The 24,805-nt window shown below is 43.5% G+C and overlaps 1 protein-coding gene across 2 annotated transcripts in view; it reads left to right on the plus strand.

The window, feature by feature from the left end:
* Positions 1 to 24,805, plus strand: part of KIF5C (kinesin family member 5C) — a 150,719-nt gene that overhangs the window by 31,953 nt on the left and 93,961 nt on the right. For both annotated transcript variants that reach the window (XM_032286340.1, XM_032286341.1), the window contains exon 2: positions 17,906 to 17,996. In XM_032286340.1, the coding sequence (XP_032142231.1) occupies positions 17,906 to 17,996 (91 nt within the window). The remainder of the gene's footprint in view (positions 1 to 17,905; positions 17,997 to 24,805) is intronic.

The raw sequence follows: 24,805 nt of genomic DNA on the forward strand, positions 1-24,805 counted from the left end.
TTGCCAGTAAATTCAGCAAGTACATTGTAGCCAGTTCTTGATGTCTAAATAATTCAAAAGTAAAAGAGGGTAAAGCCCAAGTATGAGTTCCTGGAGGGAACCAGGCTGTGAAAGTGGAGACCAAGGAATCTCAGGAAATACTGACTCATTGATCACATGGAAGTCCCATGGGAGGGAGATGCCACAGTTCAGTTGGCATCTAGGTAACTGACGTGCTTTACTGGAGGATGGGCTTGCAGCTCAGGGCCTAACAGTGCTGGAAAACTGAGAAGGAGGACATGGTGGCTCACACCTGTAATCACAATTAAGGTGGGAGTATTGCTGGAGCCCAAGAGTTTAAGACCAGCCTGGGCAACATAGTGATAACCCCATCTCTAAAAATAAAATAAAATAAAATAAAATAAAATAAAATAAAATAAAATAATTAGGTTAGACATGGTGGTACACATCTGTAATCCTAGCACTTTGGGAGGCTGAGGTGGGAGGATTGCTTGAGCTCAGGAGTTGGAGACCAGCCTGGGCGACATGGTGAAACCCCATCTCTACAAAAAATACGGAAATTACCTTGGTGTGGTTGTGCATGCCTGTAGTCGCAGCTCCTCGGTGAGGCAGAAGTGAGAGGCTCGCTTGAGCTCAGGGGGCTGAGGCTGCAGTAAGCAAGATCACAATACTGCACTCCAGCCTGGGTGACAGAATGTGATCCTGCCTCCAAAAAAAAATTAATTAAATTTAAATTAAAATAACTAGCTGGGTGTGGAGGTATGTGTCTGTAGCTCTAGCTCCTTAGGATGCTGAAGCAGAAGGATCACTTGAGTGCAGAAGTTTGAGACTGCAGTGAACTGTGATCATTCCAATGTACTCCAGCCTGGGCGACATTTATCCTGTCTCTAAAAAAAGAAAGAAAAAGAAAAACTGAAAAGGACAATGAAGGTGGCAGCTGCTTTTCAGACCCATTTGGAAGGATTGGTCCAATGTCCCCTGTTTTGGTCCCTCTGCTGCTGTCTTGTGAAGCTTCTTTAATTAAAGAAGCACTGCAGAGAGAGCTGTCCCGACAGTGGCTGACTGGCCATGTAGGGGGAAGTGGAGTTACCTCCACCTGTGTCACAAGGACCACCTCCTGGAGGATATGGCCCGTGAAGGGCAGCCTGCAGTTGCTTCATCTCTTCATTGTGAAGGATGTGGGCTCCAGACACAGTGGCATTAATGCACCCAGCTGTGGATTTATGGCCATGGAAAGGGCCCAGCTCACTGCATGACTGGTGGCAAGCTTTGCGCATTAACCTAGGAGGCTGAGGTCTCTTCTGATCTAGCTCCCTGTATCTGTATGTCCCTTAGGTTTTATTCCTGGGTATATTGGATCATGGCACATACGGGAGCAGAGCCATTTGCAACAAATCTAATCTAGGGAGAAAAGGGAAGTCATTTTCAGTGTGTGGCTCCAGGCCCAGTGCTTCCTGACCTCAAATCCAGCCTGTGGGTGTCAGGGGAAGAGTGGGAGGGAGGAGGTGAGGAGATAGCATGTCTGAGCAGCTGACTGATGTGGAGCCAGCCTTTGTGGCCAAGGTGGCCCTGAAGGAGGAAGGTGAGGGGAAGGGAAGATAGAGTACCTACGTGTCCCTGACTCCTGCCTGACTCTGTGGCTCAGGGGCAAAGTGATTAGCAACTTGGGACATACATCCACTGGGGCCGCTCAGCAAGCTGTCCAGAGTAAAAGCAATTCCTAGTGATTGGGGTCATCTGGATATCTATGTTAGAGACTCCAGTCTGGGCATCCCCTCTTGGAGTCCTGTGGCTGTTCCTGTCTCAAATCTGTCCAGCCACTCAGTTGCTTTTGCCGCCATTTACGTGCAAAGTTTTGGCTAGCCTGGATTTTCTTTTGTTTCAGCATTGCCCACAATCACTGATGTGGAATTAATCTGGAAAAGGCATCCTAATCTTTACCAGAGTTGAAAGTAGACCTTTCTAGGCAGCTGGTATGATTACTGTTAGAAGCACGGTCAACATGCATTTTCCAAAGAAATGTATCAGAGATAGACTAGGCAGGGAAGTCCTGCTTCCTTCCCAGCAGGATCCCACTGTCTGCACCTTCTTTATCTCTGTCTTCACCAGCCAGGCTGAAGATGGAAGCCTTTTCTTCTATCATCAGGGAAGATGGAGAACAGCTGTCTCCATTTATTTAAAAAATATCCCGAATATGCTTTCATTAATCACTCTCAAAGATTCCTCTCCTCCAGACAAAATTAAGCTACATTCATCCACTCTGTTGTTCATTTCTAACCCTTTGGTCACCTTAAGGCCCACCCTGACCTTAGCATAATAGGAGAGAGAGGTTATGAACATGGACTCTTGTTCTATCCCACACTTACTGGGTGGCCTTGTACAAGTCATGTAGCCACTCTAGCCTCAGTTTCTCCGGTATTGCCAACACCACGGGGTCATCTGAGGACTCAGTGAGACAGTTTCTCTAGCATGCGCCCCATCATACCTGCTTTTAGCAGCCAGTAACTACTGTCTGTTACTCTCGTTCCCCACTTTGCACTTGGAATCAGTCATAACTGTTTAGTGAGGTACTGATGAGCACTGCTAATAGTCTGAATGCTTGCTTAAAAAAGAAAATAGTTACTTTGTTTGAGACTTTGCATTTTTTAAAGCTGATTATTTTTATTTTTAAATTAGACATCACTCTTATAGAATAATAAGATGGAATGAATCTGTGATGTTATCTACATGATAAGGCTACTATGGCAAGAAAGCAGTGAAGTCCCTGAAAATATCAGCCAAATTTCACCTGAGTGTAATTATACAGCTTTAAACTACCCAGAAGAGAAAAACCACTTCCTTCCCTGCTTCCTTGCCTCTCCCATTAGACCCTGAGCCCTTGGGCCTTGGGCACTGCGTCCTTTCCACTATTGGCTTCCTAGAATCTCACAGATTGCCTGACACAGGGAGCATTAATAATTATTTGTTACATAAATAAAGGTATTTTCATGTACAGAATTTTTTTTTTTAAATGGCAGAGATTGAAGTCAAAGGGTAGAACTCAGAGAAGTTTTAGGAGTGGGTGTGATCAACTCATGGTCACTCAACGCTAGCCGCTGTGAAGCTTGCTCTTGACACAGTGAAGTCTCTTTAGATTTCATAGGTGATGTGGTTGAAGGAGCTTGGGTATTGGAGTGAGGCAGACTGGGGCTTGACTGTGGATCTGCCACTTGCCAGTTGAGTGACACTGGAGAATTGACATGTTCTCCCTGTCACATGGGTGGAGAATTGGATAGCATCAATGGCATGGGATTTTTGCAGGGATGAAACGTTGTTGACATGAGGCGCCCCTGGGTTCTCTCTCTGCCTCGATTTCTGGATTATGTGGATGATTCCACAGTTGGCATGCTCAAACTTGGAGGCTGAAGGAAGAGAGGCAATCTCTGAAGAGTGTTTTGAGAATAAGAGTGAATGGTCCTTCCTGGTCTGCTCAGCATTGATGTGGGGCTGGCTTCAGTAAGTGGTAGGTGGTCTGTGACTCAACATGGGGTCCAGTGCATCAGACTCATGGACATTTACAAGAGCTTGTTGTGTGGATCTTTGTCATCCATGTTTGTTCCATGGACCCACCTCCCAACTCTACTCCAAATCCACCTTATACTTTCCATCTTCATAGCCCACTCCTTCTTCCAGGCTGTCCTGTGTCTTTCTGGACTTTTACAAAGGCCTCCTCACTGGTGTTCATGTTCGTTCTACTTCACACTGCCTCCCAAGCACCACATCTTCACAGAGCAGCCAAAGCACAAACTAGATCAGGCCATTCGTTTGCTTCAAGGTGTTACAGATGTACATGCTACAGGGCTTTCCAGCTCTGGGCTCTGCCTGGCTCTTCTCCCATCACCTCACCGTACCATTCTGTTCCTTGTTCTCTTCAAATACATCAGCCCATTTTCCAACAGACCACATGCTTTTCAGCTCAAGGTTTCACACTTTTGATCACCTCTATCTGCAGCATCCTGCTCGTGCTCTCCCATGGCCGGCAAGCCTCCAGGCTTCTGCTCTGAGGCCATCCTTGGAGCCAACCTCTCCGACCCCCATATCACCACACTCAGAGGAGTCATCTTTATTTTGATCTGTGTTTATTGCTTGTCTCGCTCCACTCCCTCAGAATGAAAGCTTCATGAAGACAAGGAAACTTCTGTCTCATCCCTGCTGGGTTCCCAGTGTTTTAGAATTGTACCCGGCACATGGAAGATTCTCAGTCAATATCTGTTGAATAAAGCAGTAAAAAGAGAAACCCCAAATCTGTAAGACTGTAAGGAAGATGTTTAGTTGTGTGGGGCAGAGGGCTGATTATGCCAGTGCCCATGAGGATGTGGTAATTAATGCTGAGCAGAATCTGAAAGAGAGCTCTCAGCACTCTGGCTATAAGAAGGAAAATAATGTTTCTCTGCTCACAGGAGATGGGAATCACCTCTGTTGCAGAAATGTTAGATTTTGGTCGATCTAGGAGAATTGGATCTCTGCGGTTGAGAATCTGTAATGGTGGGAAATGATGAGCTCTGAAATCATACTCTCCTGCCTCTCCTGCTCACAGGTGTGCGACTATTATGTATTGTCTCTGAACTGATTTCTCCATCTGTGAAATGGGTGTAATAATGCTAACCTTGAGTTCTGCTGTGGAGATTCACGGGAGTCTATGCCTGGCACATGGACCTGTTCAATAAATGGCAGCTTTAATTTTGGAGTAAAATTTAAAAAATTCTATTAGTTCAAAATATGACATCAAAAATCCAATTTAATTAAACAGCTATTAATTTAAGCACTTTTAATAATTATCGCAAATGCTGCAGGCAATCCAAAGATGGGTAAAATAGAAAACATGTCCTTAAATAACTAAAAATCTATAAAAGGGTAAGATAAGTTATAATGTTGATAACATACATGCAATTTGTAATTTGCAATCTGTAAAGTAATTTTTTATGCCTTTTATTATTTGGTTCTCTCAACTACCATGTGAAGCCAATGTAGTACGAGCTTTGTGACCCTGTGCAAGCCATGGACATCTCTGAACCTGATCTTGTCACTTGTATAATGAAGAGTGGTAATTACATTAAATAATAGTTGTCAGCTACCTATACTGTGCCCCAGGTAAAACGTAGAGTCTAGCATACTAGAGTCAGTTGAATATATTAGTCCTCGCTCATCCCAGTCTCTAACTCTGGATCCTGCTTTCTGTTCATGACATGGTGCTTTCAGATGAATGGGTAGTGTTTCGACAGATAACATGGTCAAATCATTAAGATGGCATTCCAGTTGTTAGAGGGAATCGTCAGAACAGTGAGGTCCAGTAGGGAAGGACATTCCTGTGCGGATTGATAGGTCCCCTGTTTTGGAAGGTGTCTCACTAGGGGGATAATATACCATAGGGTATCCTCTTTTAGTTGCTGGGCCAAAGGCATATGGATTTGGCAAAGGATGTAGAACACATTGGAGAAAAGAAAGACAAGTGGATCACGTAGAAGGCCTTTGTACATGTCTAGGCAAAAAGTAGTAAGAATAGTTGAGATGCAAAATGAGATAGATCAAAGAAATGAATGCCCACTCTGTGGCAACTGATTGGGTGACGGTGGTGAGGGGCAACTGTGGGAGAGATGGCTCTGAGCTCTTTATCGTGGATGACTGGGGATAGTGAAAGAAAGAGGTAGAGGAGAAGGAGGAGGAGAAGAAAGGCAGTAAGCTCTCCTTTCAATATATATTGTTTAAGGTACTTGGGACATCTAGTTGGAAGTTTTAATTAGACAGTTAACAATGTGGGTTTGTAACTTTGTTCGTCTTCTGCATACAGCATGTGGCTAAAACTACAGCAGTGTTTAAGCCCTTCCATGCGACACAGTAGGGAAGAGGAGGGTGCAAAAGAGAAGAGAAGAGGCCCAGTGAGAGATCTGGAGACAGTCTTACATTTGGAATTGGAGGGAAGGAGAAAAAGAAACATTGACAGTGACAGAGAAAAAGAAGGGGTCAAAGAGGAAGGAAGCTGAACCAGAGCACGCAGCATCCAGGGAGATGGCAGAGCAGAGTGTTCACAAGGCTGGGCTAGTGCACATTCCACACTTGTGAATATTGAGGATACTGCAGACCATCAGAGTGTCTTAGAATTGAAGATTAAGAGGCCATGGAGCCCTTTAAGAAGGCAGATGAATGACAGGAAAAATTAGGTGGCAGGACACGATGGGAGGGGTAAGGAAGTAGAGGCATGAGAAGACCAACCTTCCAAGTAGTTTGATGGAGAAAGAGGCCAGAGCTGGGGCAGTAGTTTGAGGGAAGACAAAGACAAAAACTAAGAGAATAAGAAAACATAAGCACGCTTTAAGTTACAAGAAAGGAGCCTGTGAGGAGGGAGACATTGGAAGGAAAACTTGGATGAACACAGGGCTCCCTTCTTAAGGGAGAGGGTGCCAGTAAGCGGCCCTTCAGTACCTAAGCCTGGGTATATATTACACAATTATTACCCTAGATTGCTGAGCAAAAGCTCCTTGGGAGAGTAGGCTTAAACTGTTATCTGCTGGTGCATCCCAGGCTGGTTGTGGAGGAGATGACATTTGCCTCTGGTGCCGTCTCCCTCATCACATTTATTTTCCCTGCTTGGCTCCTTCCTCCTGCCCCTCCCTCTTTTCTCCCCATCCCCGCTTCACTGCTTAGAAATGAAGAATTGGTTTATCTTGGTTCTATTAACTAATGAATCTGATAAGCTAATTGCTGCTCCTGGCAGAAGACTAGAGGGCTAATTTTGATAAATTAGCCTTCTGGAACCATAGTCTTCTTTTAAAAGATATCGAATCCATTAATAGTTCAAATGGTGGAATTTCACATCAGGAAGCAGGGGCAGAGGCTGGCAGAAGGAAGTGTTGGGAGAGTTTGCTCTTCAAATTCCACTTGTGTGTGGCCACCTGGCTCTTCCAATACCTAAGTGTTGCAAAATATGGTGCCCTGTCCTCTAACTAAAATTAGAAATCTTTTAAAAGATACAATGCTTGTATGTCAACTACACTTAAAACCCACTTTTTAAATATTTTTGGCTTATAAAATTGTGGCTGAATTCAGCAACAAAAAAATTTTAAAGAAAAAGTTGTATGTGTGTATGTATGTTGGGAGTCAGGGTCTTGCTCTGTGGCCCAGGCTGGGGTGCAGTGGTATGATCATAGCTCTCTGAAGCCTCAAATTGTTGGGCTAACATGATCCTCTCACCACGGCCTCCTGACTAGCTGCGACTAGCAAGTGTGTGCCACCACAACTGGCTACGTTTTAAAAAATGTTTATAGAGATGGGGTCTTGCCATATTGCCTAGGCTGATCTCAAATTCCTGGTCTCAAGTGATCATCCCACCACAGGCTCCCAAAGTGCTGGGATTACAAGTGTGAGCTACTGCGCCTGGCCTGCATATATATTTTAGTGCCTCTAATACTTTATCTGCCAATTGGGAAACCCACCATTGCTACTGTGGGTCTAATGTCCCTTTTCCTATATAACAACTGAGATGAGGCACCCTGGGATGCATGAGCCTTGTGTAGCCAAGTTCAGATGGTCCATTTAGGTATAGTTGATTATTAAAGACCTATTTGGAGTTTGCATCCAGCAGCTCTTGTTTATAGTGCTAGTGCACTATGATTGAATGGGAGTGGCTTATTAAATACCCATTGTGATATAGACATCCTGAACTTAATGACTATTGCTGGTTTTGCTTAATGTAATTATTCTCTTTTGTGGGACATTTTCCTTGTAATTTATGGGAGTTATTTTATCCATAATATGTAGAAGCAAGCCATTGCACTCTAGGTTGTATTGCGTCATGTTCTAAACCCAAATGTGTGGAATTCTTAGAAAATCTATAGTTGAGGGAAGAGTTACAAGATGCAATATGGTGTTATGGGTAGAAGGCTTGGCTGAGAACCAGAAATTCTGGATCCCAGTCTCAGCTCAAAGTTTTGCCTTCCACATGGCCATGGGAAGTCATTCTCCATTCCCAGAAAGTGAAGTTGATATTGTTGTCTCACTCCCAAAATCACGAGGAACAATGTAACTGAGGGGCCTTAACTTATTATAAAAGTAAAATTGCTGTTCAGTATGTGGGATAATTATAATTACATAAGCTGTTTCTGAGGAGTGAAAAAATGGTAATAAAAGTAATTCTATTGGCAGTAAATATTTGCAGTGTTTTCAGAAGTCTGTGTATGCACCATACTTAACTAAGTGAAGGTCTGGGAAAAAACTTTTTTTTTTTTTTTTTTGAGATGGAGTTTCGCTCTTGTTACCCAGGCTGGAGTGCAATGGCGCGATCTCGGCTCACCGCAACCTCCGCCTCCTGGGTTCAGGCAATTCTCCTGCCTCAGCCTCCTGAGTAGCTGGGATTACAGGCACACGCCACCATGCCCAGCTAATTTTTTGTAATTTTAGTAGAGACGGGGTTTCACCATGTTGACCAGGATGGTCTCGATCTCTTGACCTCGTGATCCACCCACCTCGGCCTCCCAAAGTGCTGGGATTACAGGCTTGAGCCACCGCGCCCGGCCGGAAAAAACTTTTGTAATTGATTTTTTAACTAAAGGGAAGAGAACTTTACATGTGTTACCATGTGTCCCTGTGTTGGCAGCACCATCGTGAGACTCAGTGTAACTGGAAGCTGTTTGTCAAGTGGCAGTTTGACCGGATGGGGATGGTACTGTGCTGTGCCAGGAAGTCCCACCAGGGCGGTGTGCCCCAGAGAGAGAAGGCTCAGTGCTATCCTTGTCATCTTCCATCTGGCACAGGAGATCCTCCATTCTACCTTCTGTGAAATGTCTTTTTCACCTCCCATCAGAGAGATTTGATTTTTTTTTCAGAGTTGGCTTGGCAGAAAACTAGATCTGCTGAAATAACCATGGCAGTAATTTCTGCTCCTTTCTCTGAGTGCAGAGAACACGGAGCTCTCTGCTGTTTACAGTTTACCTTCTCTTGGGCTGTAGGTCAAGGCAGAGCCATTCTGACGGGAAAATCACAGCATTCCTGTACTGCTCATTATCATGTTAGCTTGTTAGAGACAGAACGATCCGATCTTTCACTTTACAGAAAGGAAGAGATTTAGAAAATATAGGTAAATTGATGAAGGTCTCAAAGCAGGTGAGGGTCCAGTTTCTGGAATGGAACCAGTTACCTGATGTTTCCTTCTACCCCCTGCATGTGAGAGTACGCAGCACTCAAAGGCAGAAGAGCTCTGGGGTGGGAGAGAAAGGAGTTCATTGTATTTTGATCTGAAATGAAAGTCGCTTACACATAAGAGCCTTATTTTTGAGGCACAGGTTCCATTATTCCCTTTAACAGGAGTAACAGTTCTGTCTTCATTACGCCTGTTAGCCAGGCAGTGATTCTGAGTTTCTTCATTATCGCTTGGGCAGTTTGCCTTCTCAAAATGTTCTTTTGTAGCTGTCTTCGATCTTGACAGTGCCTGTGTGTCCACACAGTGGGAATTTTGGCAGAAAGGAAAGAATTCTAGCCTGGTTTCCTGCAGAAAGGCTTACAAGATTCATTCTTGTGTGTTGCCTTTGTTCATTCTCGATATGTGAAGTGGCTGGCATTGCCTTGGCAACTCCATTAGAAGCCAGTGACCGCTTTGTGGACATTTGTTTCATTGCAGGTTCTCCTGGGAGCAGCCTTGGCTTTAGCCAGAACTGGCACCAGCTGCTTTCCTTGGGGCACAGAGCCAGTGTGGGGAGGGGGAGGGGAATGTCCAGGGCCAGCTATGGCTTAGCGTTTATACCCCCAGTGACAGCATCATCCCACTGTAGACGGGGCAGGCAGTGGGGTGGAGAGGAGAATGGGGAGCTGGAGTAGAGGCTTCTGCTGAACGGAGAAATCAGCATGGCCTTAGGGTCTCCCTGTGAGTCTGCCAGTGCAAATGAGTAGACCCTGGAGAGGATATAACCGTGATGGGAAAGAGCTGTTGGTCACTGCCAGGTATGGGACGTTTTGCCCCAGTGTGCAAAGTGGGGATTTTCCTGCCTTGGCAATTTGCAGGCCAGCTTCAGATAAATGGGAAGGTAGGAAATGGGACAAAGAAGTAAAGCGGTGTAGAAAGACAGACCGACTTCAGGACTGCTAAAATCTTGGTGGGGAGTAAGAATGGTGGGAAATAAGTGAAGCTTCTGACACACTGGAGAAATACAGCGTGTGTCTCCTGTATCACACACCATTTGAAGATGGCAGCCTCCTCTGTCCTCCCTGGGGCCCATCTGGCAGGTATTAGTCATCATTATGACCAGCAGACATCTACTGAGTGCCTTCCCTGCACCATTATCTACGAGGTGCTCTGCTAGGCCAGGCCCTTCAAGAGCCTTTGATGCTTCTAGAATTGTGTCAGTTAGAAACTGGTAATTCCCTGGGTGGATGTGGCTCTGTGGGACCATTGCTTGGCAAGTGACCAGCAAGCATCCTTTTATGAAGGAAAAGGTGTAACCCCCTTCCACGATAGTGTCCCAAAGCCCCTGCTTGTTGACTTTTAGCAAGAATTTCAATTCCACTCAATCTGTTAGCTGGGCACCAACCAAATGTGATGGCTTTGTATTTGACAGTGACTTCACAAGTCCAGATCTCTTAGGACCCTTTGGGATGAAAGACCCTTTGGGAGCAAAATGTCTTGAATTTTGCCTTACTTGGGGCTACCCCAGAAGTAGACCCTGAGGCAAGGATGGAAGTATAGGTTTCTTTGGGAGATGATCTAGGAAAGACTGATGAAGAGTGAAGTCAGGCAGGGAAGTGAAGGACCCATATACAGTGCGCCGTCGCATGAGTTCCCACTAGGGGTAACGGGAGCCTCAGCCCACTGGGAAAGGCTGGGCGCCAGTTTGGAATACATGCCGCAGAGTCACCCCTGTAGTACCACCCTGGGACATGGGAGCTAAAGCCCTGACCCCCCCCAACTCCTAATAGCCATTGCCTAAGAACTGCTGGGGTTAGTACCCACACAGTTCCTTTGGCCTGTTGCAGGTGACTAAGAGGGCTCCAGCAGCCAGAAAAGCCTTTAGGCAGAGGGATGCAGGAGCTGACCATGGGAGGTTAGACTGGCCTGCGTGGAAATGCTGGAGACTGAGAGGACAGTCAGGCCCCTGACAGCATCTGTTGCAGGCCTGCCATTGATATTTTCACAGACGTTTCCAGAGTCTTCAATGCTGTAACCAGTAAAGCTAGAGAGTGTACAAGTGCCTGTACCACACATGGCTCCTCACCTTTCCTGAATAGACTTTATGATTGAACATTGACATTTTGTCTATTTAATTTAATTTAATTTTTTTTTTTTTTTTTGAGACAGAGTCTTGCTCTGTCGCCCAGGCTGGAGCGTAGTGGTGCGATCTTGGCTCACTGCAAGTAACCTCCGCCTACTAGGTTCAAGCAATTCCCTGCCTCAGCCTCCCAAGTAGCTGGGGCTACAAGTGCATGCCACCACGCCCAGCTAATTTTTGTATTTTTAGTAGAGACAGGGTTTCGCCATCTTGACCATGCTGGTCTTGAACTTCTGACCTTGTGATCCACTTGCCTTGGCCTCCCAAAATGCTGGAATTGCAGGTGTGAGCCACCACCCCTGACCTGAAATTTTGTTTATTTTTAAAGAGAGCCAAGGATGGCCTTAAAACAGGGTAAATTTTGCTGGGGCTGTTAGAAATTAAATGGCCCCTGTGCACTGTGGAGCTAAGCTCAGGAGTCATAGGCTTGGGGGTCTGGAGGGGCCCAAGATGTGATTTGGCACTTAGGTATTGTGAGGGTAGCAGGGTGCCAAGTTCCTGAGTTGGTACATTGTGAATGATTGACACCTTTTAATTTCACTTCATTTAGGGGATAACTACTTGGTAAGTTTAGCCTAATGCAAATGCCTGATGTAAATTGGTCACCAACCTTTTTTTTTTTTTTTTAAAAACGTAAATACACTAACCACATCTTGAGCAACAACTCTGTTCATTGAATTAGTTAATTTTGTATTTGAAAATAATTTGAAATTGATTGGGAGGAAAGTGGGGGAAAAAAGACCAGAAATTCAGGCTTATTTTTTCCTTGGTGTTTGGAGAGAGCAAGTGATTTTTAAAGTGGAACTTCTAGAGCACTGGATAGGGAGCCAGGAGGTCTGGATGTGAGGCCCACATCTGCTGCCTACCTAGCTGGCTGCATGCACGCCATCTACCCTCTCCTGATCTCACTTTATTTATAAGACATGATGTTGGGTTGAAATGACCTGGAAGGACCTTTTGGCTCTGAAAAATTCTAGAATTTTAAAAATAATTTCAACTTTCCATAGCAAGCCTTGCATCTGTCTTTCCCTAACTTCTGATTGGCCTTTGTCTGTTTTTAATTCCTTCTGTTGAAAAGAATGCTTGCCATTGCATGCCCTCTGCTTCCGCCCCCCACCTCTGACCCCAATCAGGCCTTCTTCCCAGATCATCAGTTTTTCTTTCCTCAATGGTATCATGTCAGCACTAGTTTCATGATTAACACTTTCTTGACTGCTGCAGGCTACTGTAGGGGGTCTCTGTCTTTTGTTACCTCATAATCACTTTGCTTCAGTCTTTCATATTAGTCTTAGCATGTGCTATTTTGGATATCTCCTGCTTTTCTGGCAAATCATAAGCTTTTTAGGAAAACAGCACTTCGTAAAGGAAGAACACTTGAAGTAAGGGCCTGGCAGTTATTTCCCCAAAGTAACAGGGCAGGTAATACTGCTTGGCCTTAGTTTTCCAGTTTGTGAAATGGGGATAATAATATCATACATAGCTCATAGAGTTCTTATGAGAATTAAATGTGCTAGAGTATTAAAGGGTGTTGGTTATCATGGTTGGTGATGGTGTTGGTGATAGTGTTAAGGTGGCAGCACAGGCTGAAAGAATTTGTCATTTCTGTACTTTCAGGAATGAAGTCATATAAGCACCTCAAACAGAGAGCTAATTATTGTTCTCCATAATCAGTTCCTCTTCTGAATATAGCACTCCTCAGTGTCAGAAGGTAATTCCACAGAATAAGTTTAAATCTCTCTGTGGAAATTTCAGCCTTTGTTTGTTTCTTTCTTTTTTGATAAAGAGAGAAGAAAAATCATTCAAATCATTGGCAACCTTATGCCACAACTGGTGATCAGTCTTAGACCTTGTTATTGGATTACTTCAAGAAATGATCTCTTCTTGGGGATAATTAATTTCTCTTTCCTTAACATCCCTCCTGGTGCTCATCTTTGAAAAGTTAATGTGAGTCTTTTGCTTTCTGTTGTCTCCCAGAGTAATATTCATTTCAGGCTGGGAAACAGTTGTTGGGTAATGGGTCAAATGTATTAATAGGCAGGCCATATGGTTCCCAGACACCTTGCATTCAACAACTTGATAGAGTTCTGGTGGTATGATTTTTAAAAATTTTAACTATAAAAGTGTCAGAACCATCTGCTGTTATTTTTCGTATGTGATCCTGGTAAGTTATTAATTTTAGTTATACTGCTCCTATGTAATTAGCACTGTTCTCCACATGCAGGGTTCATGGCAAAGCTTGTAGACTTTGTTTTCAGTAGTAATGTGGGTGAAATATGTGTGTCTCATCCACATTTCCTTCATAAATTGAAGCAGGTTTGCCTATATGGGGTTAGGACTTGAGATTTATATGGCTTCTGTTTTAGCTGGTAAAATGCTGTAATTGTAGTGGGTAATTAGACTGATTGATAATTAGTCAGGTACTAATTACTATGAAGCAAACTACATAGGATAATGTAATAGAGAGTGATGCTTGGGTGGGGGTGGGGCTCCTAGAATCATGAAAGCCTTCAGGGAAGGAGAAATTTGAGTTGAGTTCTAAAGAGCAGTGATAAAGAGACAGGAAAAGGAAGATCTGCCATGAGATAATTCTAAGGGAAAGGAAGAGTTAAGAGCAAAGGCTCAGAACTGGGGAATAAGCATTGTACAGAGAATAGTCCATGGGGCCGCACTGCAGTGAGAGGGAGGATAATGCAGGCAGCTGAGGGCAAAGAAGGTCTAATCTGAGAATAATAGGAGCCTTTGGAAGCCTTTAGGCAAGGAATTGATATCTGATTTACAGTCTTAGGAAGCTCACTTTAGCTTCTAAATGGAAATTGAATTGTTAGGAGCAAGAATTAAGGACGGGAGACCAGTCAGGTGGTGACAGCTGTTGTGTAGAAGAGACTGATGGAGAAATGATGGACTAAGTTTGTGTGGTATAGATGGTGAGAAGTGATAGGATTTGGGATATACTTTGGATATGGAATCTATGGAACATATTGAATGGTTCTTAGGTTTTTAGTCTGAGTAACTCGCTGATTGGTGGTACAATTCTTACTCAGATCCGGAGGGCTTGATGGCTCTTTTTTGGTTGGTTAAGCTTGAGATGGCTTATGGACAACCAAATGAAAATGTCTAGAGGGCATGTGAATCTGGATGTTAGAAGAGAGATGAAGGCTGAAATATTCATTTAAATTACATGAAACTCACGAGTATAGACAGAAAGGAGGCAGAGGTCTGGGTCTTGAATACACCACCATTTAGAAGTTTGAAAGAAACACCAGCAAAGGACATTGATGGAGGTGGCCAGAGAGGTTGGAGAGAACCATGTGCTGCATAGACACCTGGAGAGGAATAGTGTCTCCAGAAAGAGTGACTGGTGACCTCATCATTAGGTGTCAAGTCTTAGTACCCAGAATCTGCATTAAATGTCTTTGAAAAGTATATTCTGTAGCTGTAAACTCAGTGATGACTAGAGCAAGTTGGGCCCAGTTCATGCCTGCAGAAACCTTTAGCCACGGTGGAATCAAAAATGGAGAATCTTGCCTCCTGGGGGGTTATGGAGGAAGGGTCTTTGTTCAAGTCTCAATCAGGATTTGTGAGATTTTCCTACCACTACTAAAGCAGCAAAGAGTAATTAGTGGTTTTTTAAAATGACAATTATATAAACAGCTGGTACAGCTATGCCACAAGTTAGTTCTCTGAAAATATTCAGTAATTAAATTCTGATCAATCTCTTTCAAGACTTTAAGGTTGACCTAAATAAAAGCCTATAACTAACTTAGTGCAAGACAGGACACATAAAAATATTTACATTTTTAACTACATAACGTGTTAATCCTAACAAGATATCTCATAGCAAATCATTTTCTAAATTTTATCTTTTCTTAGTATCAATCATAATGACTTGAAGGCAACTTCTGTTTGGGAGTTAACTTTAGATTATGAAGAATCACTGTATTATTTGTTTTGTCATTTGATAAACTGTATTATTTAAATGAGGAATGGAGATTTCTTGCTCTCTGCTTCTCTTAAAGTGAAAGCATAGTGCATTCTAATAAACATTTTAAACAGAAGGGCAAAACTGAGGAGTCCTTTTTTTTGGTACCATATGCCATAATTTAATAGGTCATTTTGTCTGCTGTATTAAGTATATTTTCTCTAAAATCCAAAGCAGGATCAAGCTGTAAACAAGATGCTTTATTTTAGTGATTCTCATTGTTTGGATAAATGGCGAATTTGTTTTAAATTAAGCAAAGCTACATTTTTATTCCAGAAAGTTCAACGGATGACAAATACTTATGCAAACTCTGCAAATATTTATTCATACCTTTACCTTTGAGCATCACACACATTTGAGCATCAGATCAAATCCCAAGATCCCACACCTGGGGAATCTCTTGATTTACTGTACAGAGGGCTCCCTTAGTCTTGGAAGCCTCAACCCTGTTAAAGCATCACTTATGCATGAGAAAGAAAACACAAGAATTCTTTTGGGCACAAAGCAATAATATCTTTCTAATATCTTTTACCTTACTGACATTTCGTTGAATTTTACAAATAGATAAAGCTTAATAAGAATGTAGTAAGCTGATGGTTGGCAATAGACTATGGTGAGGAACAGTCTATTGGTTATTCAACTGCATCTTTGATTCACTGACTGAAGGAAACTTACTACGAACAAAGCATCAGAAAACAATTTCTATCTAGAATTTTAGCAGGATGACTGGTTCTGCAGCTTTACATCAAAACAAAGATTTATAGTACCTGAAAATTCTCCATTTCTCTAAGATCAAAGTGGAAGTAACTTATTTACCTGGTTGGTGCTATCCAGTTTTCAAAGACTAAAGCTTAAGGCATAGGATTTTACCTCCAGTCCAGCTCTACTCAAGTAATAAATGGGTAGAACATTAAACCATTCTGACAGCTATGTACTTGCTTTGTGTGAAGGTCATTGGATGTAACAAGCCTTGCTCTTGGATCCCACATGAGCAATTATCTTTTCGAGGAGTCCCACTGTCCTTGGGTGCTTCCTAGTATCCAGAGCCACACATAGGAGGTGCAGAGGGGGAGAAAAGGAGGCTCTCTGCTCTCTTCTCTCCTCCCTTTTCATCTCCTGCCCTCCCCTCTGCCATGTGGGGGACATGAAAATGACGGGCCTCCTGGGTGAGTCGGGTTGTGGAAGAGGGTGAGCATGGTTGCCCCCTGCCTGGGTGGTGGTGGTAGAGAAGAGGTGCCCTTGGGACGGGTTCTCCCAGGGAAGGGGCTGTGTCTGTCACACCCACCACCTCCCAAGTGCTCAGTACTGTGCCTGGCACCTAAATGCCCAGTAACTCCTTATTGAGTGTAGAGCAATAGGGTGTCAGGGCTCATATAGTGCACAGTACAGTTTCTTCCCTTCCCCTCTACTAGTTACTTCATTGAAACACACATTTGAGCATCAAATAAATCCCAAGACCCCACACCTGGGAAAATCTCTTGATTTACTGTACAGAGGGCTCCCTCTGTCTGGGAAGCCTCAACCCAGTTAAAGCATCACTTATGTATGAGAAAGAAAACACAAGAATTTGATCACAAAGCAATGATATCTTCCTAACAAGAGCAGCTACTTATATCTGTTTGTACCATCTTCCCACTGACTGATATTTAAGCACATCACCTTGGCTAACTGTGCCCTGCATGAACTGGCTCCTGTTTTTTTTGCCCTCCAGTTCCTTGAACACACCAGGCCCTTTGCTGTCTGCTGGGCTCCTGCCTGGGATGTGCTTTTATAGCTCTTCAGGAGCCTTCATCTTCCTGATCCTGTAAAGATCTGCTTTAGTGGTCCTTCTTCAGCAGGCTTTCCAAATTGCCCTCTCTAGCATTCCCTCTCTCCCACTATTTTATACCTAGGCATTTTGCATTTTCCTATGTGTTTGCTTTCTTGCTTATTAGCTATCTGCCTAACTTAATTGAATGATTCACAAGAGCAGGACCATTTTGTGATTTTTCTTTTTCAGCATCTAACCCAGTGCCAGGGTCTGTGTAAGTGCTTAATAAATATTCATTTGAATGAATGAATGAGACTCAGCCTACCCTTCATTTAAAACATAGTTAAATTTTGGCTGGGTGCGGTGGCTCACGCCTATAATCCCAGCACTTTGGGAGGCCGAGGTGGATGGATCACCTGAGGTCAGGAGTTTGAGACCAGCCTGACGAACATGGAGAAACCCCGTCTCTACTAAAAATACAAAAAAATTAGCCAGGCCTGGTGGTGCATACCTATAATCCCAGCTTCTTGGGAGGCTGAGGCAGGAGAATCACTTGAACCCAGGAGGCGTAGGTTGTGGTGAGCCAAGATCACACCATTGCACTCCAGCCTGGGCAACAAGAGCAAAACTCCGTCTAAAAAAAAATAAAAGTAGTTAAATTTTAACTTTTTAAAAATCTCAGATTCTAAACATACAGTGTACATACACACAATGTATGTGTCGTTTAAACTATAAAAATTCCCTACCCTTGCTAATGAACTGCCTTAAAGAATAGGGTTGGTGATTTAGTGCCTATGGCCTAACTACTAATATTTGCTCTTTTTTATTCCTACACTTCTAATGTGTTTTTTCCACCCTTTTCTTTCCTTTATCTTTCTTTTTTAGCAAGGGAAGCCATATGTCTTTGACAGAGTGCTACCTCCCAACACGACCCAAGAGCAGGTTTACAATGCATGTGCGAAGCAAATTGTCAAAGGTAAGTGCTATTTCTTTATTTCCTCCTGGGCCATTCAGAGTAATTGAAAACATTAAGCCATATTTGAAGCCTGAGAATAAATGTGCCTTGACTGTAAGCAGAGGCCTGCTAATTGGAAACACTGAATTCTATAGCCTTGGTTCTAGCCCTGATTTGTTATGATGTCAGGCAAATTATTTAATCTCTCTATTCCCCCTTTTCAAGGATTTTTAAAAAATTTCTTTTGCCACCTTTTAAATTTTGTCACCCAAAAGCTTAAAAGCAAGGTAAGCTGTGTTCACACTATTTCTGTAATAATTTTAAAATACTGCTGCAGGTATGGAACTCCTTTTTCCTTTGAAGGTGAAATATATATTCCTGATGCTGCAGTTGTACATCTTTGGTTGATTTATTCTGTACATCTGTCTCCCTTTTACTAATATCTCTCAGCAAGAAGCCTTAAATATGGAAAAATTTTTGCCGTTTAGAAATTTTCTAGTGTCATAAAATCACATTACCATGTTGGTTATTGAGCTGGTCTTGCTATTCAGCATTCCTTAATCACGCTTTCTCCTAACCCACTTTTTTTTTTTTTACTTTGTTTTATTTCTCCTAACCCACTTTCAACCAACCCACCCAGATCCTGACATTCGTTCCTCCAAACAGGTAGCCTCAAGCCTACATTTACGTCTTAGAGATCAGTCATTTTCTCTAGGACTGGCGTTGGCCCTGGAGGATTTGTGTCAAAATAGCAGCAGGGAGATGAAGCAATTTACACATTGCTCTACCTTGCCCTTTCAAATCAGGGGCAGGTTGGAGCTTGCATTGGCAGGCTTGCCATCTGGACAGAGCTGGGGGGCATCTCCTGCTACTTTGCTTTTCATCATCAAATTCTCGCCTTCAAATGTAAATGCTACAATTGTGCTTTCAAATGTCTTGATGCTGCCCCCTGTATAGGCAGCTCTGGATTTAAAAAGCAAGAGGTAAAAACAAAACCAAAAAAAACCCACCATGACTCTTTGGATCTGCTTGTTTTTAGAAGCTGACTAACCTAAGTATTTGAAATTCATGAAAATCAGCTCTGGGTACATCTGTTCGATTAATTCTGACCCTGGACACCTGTGTGGGAGATGCATGTCAGCATGTAATGTTCCTTGCTGAGGTAGATAGTTATTCACGTTCTTGCTGCAGACATCAATTAATTTTGAAGGTCTTCACAGTGAGATTATTATAGAAACCAAATGAGAAAAAAATATGCCTGAATTTGAGCTCTTTCTGAATAGCATGAACCTTTATGGGGTGGTAATTTTTATCTTCTCTACTTTTACTCTTCTGATTCTCTTTCTATATAAACATGTTTCCTCTGTTTTTGCAGCATATCTTTCTTGGTTTTCTCCTACTCAGCCCTGCTTTCTCTCTATTATGGGACTCATTCATATTTTTTTTTATTAAAGTTAGATTAATTGCACATGTACCAGAATTTCTTTCTTTTTCTCTCCCCTTTCATTATCACAAATAGTATTTGCCACACGCTGTGCTAAACATGAGGGGCATATACATACATCCTGTCCTCTTTAAGCTGACATAATTGGAAATGGATGTACTCTGTTAAAAAAAAAATCCTGTGATTAACAAACTATAATAATACTCTTTGAGTCTTTATTCACTAAAGAAGTTTGGGTCTCTTTCAATGTTTGGATTTCTCTACAGTATGAAATATCAGAAATGGGCAGGTCTTGTGAAGATACAGCCTAACTCTGGATAACTTGAGACCAAATATATGGTGAGCTACAAAGAAAACCATCTAGTAGAATAAAATTAGACCCTAACATGATATGATAAGCAGACATTTCTAGACTACCATAAATATGTATGATCATATTTATTTAGTAGCAATAATGAGTGCCTTATTCTCCCTTAGAAAGGAATTATTAGGGAATGATGAACGTCTGATTGACCTTAAAAAATATCCTCTGAGGCTAGTGTGAGAATTGGCCATGTATTTCAGAATCAGTAAGCTAAAACACAGAGATGTAAGAAAGAACTCCTTGGAATAGATGACCAAGTACAGCTGAGGTGTCTCTTGCCACGAGAAACCCTATTTTAATCAAGATTGGGAACTGGTGCTGTGGAGCCCTTTTTTTCTAGAGGCCAATAACTAAATCTGACTTCTGAAGGTGCCATAGTCCCGGTGATTCCTGATAATGGGTTGACTAAGGAGCTTTCCTTTCAAGGTTATCTAAACTCTTAATGATTTGAAGCATCTGGGAGGCTCCATTTAACCCGATGGCTTTATTCTCTCTCTGGTTTTTCATTCCTTACTACTTCACTGGGTTAAAAAAATATTTTAAATGTTTGTTTATAGAGTCCTGGCATTGCTCATGCTCCCATCTTTATCTGGTGTGTGTTTTTCAAAATGTTGCTTGAAAAAGCATGTAGAATTCTCCTTCATTTCTTCTAGAAGAGGTTGCAGGGTTTGTGACTACCAGCACAATAAATGAGAAGCCTAGGAATGAAAAACCATGGTAACTGGATGCTATTATCGAAGTACTGTAACTATGTTCCAGCCTACAGAAGCCACGCCAATCATTTGCCTTCCAAATTAACTAGATATGGATGAGCCAGATGCTAGAGAAAGGTGTTTCTTGTTTTCTAGTTCTGATTACTTTAAACTTCATTCACTTGCTTCTTTTAATCAGTCATTTACATAAGTAGTATTAAGTACTTACCATGGGGTAAGCACTGCTGGGACTGGAGTCGCCATGCTATGTAAGACTGTCTGCAAGGAGCTTTGAGTACAGGGAAAGAGACAAATGTGTCCAAAATCATCAAACACATAGGCATTATGTGCTTAAGAAAGGGTATATGCAAAATACCACAGAAACACAGCAGAATTCACTTGTATTGATTTTGGTTGGGAGAGGGAATGGAGAATTAAAGGTTTCTCTGAAAGGTTGGGTCCTGAGGACTATAGAATATAGCAGGCTTGTACAAGCAGATGGGATCACAAAAGCATAAAGATAAAATTCTGCTTGGGCAACTTGGAGCGGCACAGGGTGCAGAATGGCATTATGGGAGATGAGGCTGGGAAAGTTAGGCTGGAGCAATTTGATGGAAATGGATGGTCTTTATCCTGCAGACAATGTGGACCCAATGAAGAGTTTTAAGCTTAGGATGATATCAGAACTGTTCTGTTATTATACATGACTCTGAAGAAGAAAAATATTTTTAGCTGTGATTTATCAGGAACTCTCTATGTACTTAACATATGTTGTTGCATTTTAAATCGTAACAACTTTCTGAAGGGTGAGCATTATTTTCCTCATTGTACAGAAGAGGAATTTGAGGCTTAGAGAAGTGAAGTAACTTGGCCAGTTGGTTTGGGGGCCATGGACTGGGACTCAAGCCTGGGTTTGTTGGACTGACTGATATTCTTCTGCACTCTCCTGTCCCCCTTTCCTGGTGGGCACACAGCAAGCATTTGATGACAATTATGTTATGAGTGGTTCCTATTCTGTCAGGCCATATGGACTATTAACTAAGCATTGCAAAAGACAGGGCTAGGAATGGTGTGGGAGGAGGGTAGAGAATAGGGGACAGGGATGGTGGCTTCTGCACCTTGTGGTGGCCCTGGTGACCTGCCAATGATGAGGTGCGTTTCCATTCTGAAGATGCAGCATGTTCTTGCCTGGACACAGTGACTGCCTTTCAGGCTGGCTGGCCGGCATGGGGGCTGGCCTTGAGTGGTCAGCAGAATCGCCTCTATATCCTCTGATCATGGTCTACTTGAGTGGTTTGGTGACTGCTGAGGATGGCCTGTCAGCCACCATCCCCAGAAACCCTAGTGTCCCGGACAGTCCCCCCCATGCCTCCTTAGGACTACTGATGCGTAGGTGTGATCACATCCTCCCCAAATTCTAATCTGATAATGGCATTAACTCTTTTGCTTTAGCAAGACCTGGATTCAGAACTGAGCAAATGGGAGGAGCATTTTAAGTATCTACTGCCATCTTTCCTTCTCCCCTGGGAGGGGAGAAGGCTCTGGGTACCTGCGGTGGAAACTGCTTCTGGGGTTCATGTGGCTGCGGGATGCACGAGCGCTGTGGCCCGGGGTGCTGCGGGCTATGCGGTGCCAGTGGAAGTCACATCACACCAGGCACCAACACAAAGAAACGTTCTGTCTGCGGAGCGTGGCTGGCATGTGGAAACAGTCATTGTTCCTGCAGAGACTCTAAAACAAATGCATTCCGTAAGCCCAGGAGCGGGCACTGGACGGGATGAAAGTGGCTTTTGTGGGCGCTTCTGCAGGAGTCGGGTTGGGGGCGGCGTGGGCCCCGCAGTGCTGAGCGCGGGCCTGGCCTTTCCCGCGCCGGCTCCCCCGCTGCCTGTGGCCTCGATGGCCACCGAAACGCGCCGGGCTCCTGCTCCCCATCCCCCGCCGCCTCCCTTCACCACCAAATGAAAACATAGACTGAGCAAACAAACAACAAATAGAAAACAAGCCCCCAAAACCCAGAGTTTCGAAGAAACCAGCGAGCGCTGGCTTCAGAGGCTTTTCGTCTAAATGACCTTCTAGTGCAGCGCGGAGCCCATAGAGGGCGCCGTCGGCCCCCTCAGCCCGAGAGGCTCTCCAGCAGCCAGAGCTGTCCCGTGACTGGAGATACTTCAGGGCCGAGAGGACTTCGTTCTGGTGGGGTTTTATATGTTCTCCTTTTCTTACAAAAAAAGAAGGAGGAAAAAATGTGCTTGGTGACGAAATGGCAGCAAGAAACAGACTCTCCAAGTATAGTCTCGCACGCTCCTCACTCAGCCCCGTAGTCCAAAACGATGAGCTCTCGTCTTCAGGTGCTTGGCCCAGTCCCTACTGGCAGGAGTTACGTGAGCAGTGATGGACTAAGAGTGAGTGGGATTGTGCCTTCTGTTTAGTGATGGACTCAGAGGGGTGGATGAGATCTGGAAGTCTTCAGGTGTGGCCTAATGTAGGAGGAAGAAGCTGAGCTCTGAGCTGAGTTTCCTTGGCTGTAGCGGGTTGCTCAGAGCTACCTCCCTGGAGCCTCCGGCGTGGGAACATTAGCACTTGCAGGGCGGCCGGCAGCGGCAGGATGGCTGGACCCCTGGCCCTGGCAACCTCAATGCTGTTCTAACACCTGGGCCAGTGGGTTCCAGAGTGTATCATACACAGAGGCTTAAGACAAGGTGTTTTTTCTTTCTTTTTTTGTAGGGGGGATGCTTAATTTCTAATAAATGGTAATTTCGAATAAAAGCAAACTTTAATATTGTGATGTAGCCAGGATTCCAATAGGCTGGAGTTGCTTGTGTTATGAATATGGCATTTTTAAAGTTTGACCTAAGGGTAGGACCTTGTTCCTTTGGGTGCCTCCAAGCATATCATATTCATGTTAGTGTAAATGTGCTCTGTCTGCTCTGGCCTGAGGAATCTTTTCTTTGAGTAAGTTGGCAATTTTGTGAAAAATGAAGCTTGAACCTTCAAAGCTTACACTGACTGCTTCAAGTTGTTGCTTCCCACTGTTAGCAGGGGAACCATTAGCCAAAGTCTGATACTTGTGAACGTTCTCTCTCTCTCCCTCCTCTCTCTCTCTCTGCCTCTCCTCTCCCCCAACCCCCAATATATCTTGATACAAACTCTTAAGGGCTGCTAGAATTTAAAAAAAATCCTGCCACTTAATTTTTCTTTTCTTAGCTTCCTCAAAGAAAATATTGCTTTCTGTTCTTATCCCAGTTCAACAACCTCAGATCAGTCAAATGTATATTTAAATTTTTTTTAAAAAAAAATGTAACAAATCAGGCTGGGCACAGTGGCTCACACCTGTAATCCCAGCCCTTTGGGAGGCCGAGGCAGGCTAATCACTATGTCAGGAGTTTGAGACCAGCCTGATCAACATGGTGAAACCCCATCTCAACTAAAAATACAAAAATTAGCCAGACAAGGTGGTACATGCCTGTAATCCCAGCTATTTAGGAGGCTGAGCAGGAGAATCGCTAGAAGCCGGAAGGCGGAGGTTGCAGTGATCCTGCCACTGAACTCCGACAGAGTGAGACTTGTCTCAAAAAAAAGAAAAAAAAAAAAAGAAAAAGGAACAAATCAGAATTGCTATTAGACTAAGAAAAAAATTCAAAAAAACAAACCCAACAAAGCAAAACAAAAACAAACCAGCATCATAACATTCAGAGCGCTCCCCCGAACAATGTCCCCAAAAGAAAAAATCTATTTAGAGCCTGAAGTAGATGGAGCTGGTTTCCTGGCTTGGCTTTTCACATGACCCTGAATAGGACACCTCAGTGTGGGGCCCTTCTCCCTGCCTCCACACCTTGTGCAAATAAAGACTTCCTCCCCTTATACGGAATGGAGGATCAAGGATATTAATGATGCATTGTTCCTTTTTCAGTGATATTTGTGAGGATGAAGGAGGAAAGCAGGAGGGAAATGAGTGCTAAATATATTTTAATCACCTCTGCTGCTTTGAAAGAATTCCCACAGATAATCTTCAGCTCTTCAGCAAAAAGCAGCCTCCACCCTCAAGCCTCCCCTTGTCCCTGTGTGATGTGGCACCGACCTGCAGTGTGGAGGGGTTTGCACAGTGCTCTCATTGTGTAATTAAAAGAAATTCCTGATGCTGATGGGCCTGGGCTGGCTTGTTAGCACTGTCAGTGCAAACACAGAGATACTAAATGTAAGTGAGGGCCCAGCTAGTTTCTGGGCTGATTGGACTCTCACTGTGAGCCTCCGTTTATAGAGGGCCCTTTTCCCTACTCACCTCTGGACTGAAGGAGCTCTGGTGGGGCTTTCAGGAGAAACCTCCCCAAGGAGC

This window comes from Sapajus apella, unplaced genomic scaffold (assembly GCF_009761245.1).
Source record: "Sapajus apella isolate SASKATOON/1434 unplaced genomic scaffold, GSC_monkey_1.0 scaffold18, whole genome shotgun sequence".
Classification (NCBI taxonomy): Eukaryota; Metazoa; Chordata; class Mammalia; order Primates; family Cebidae; genus Sapajus; species Sapajus apella.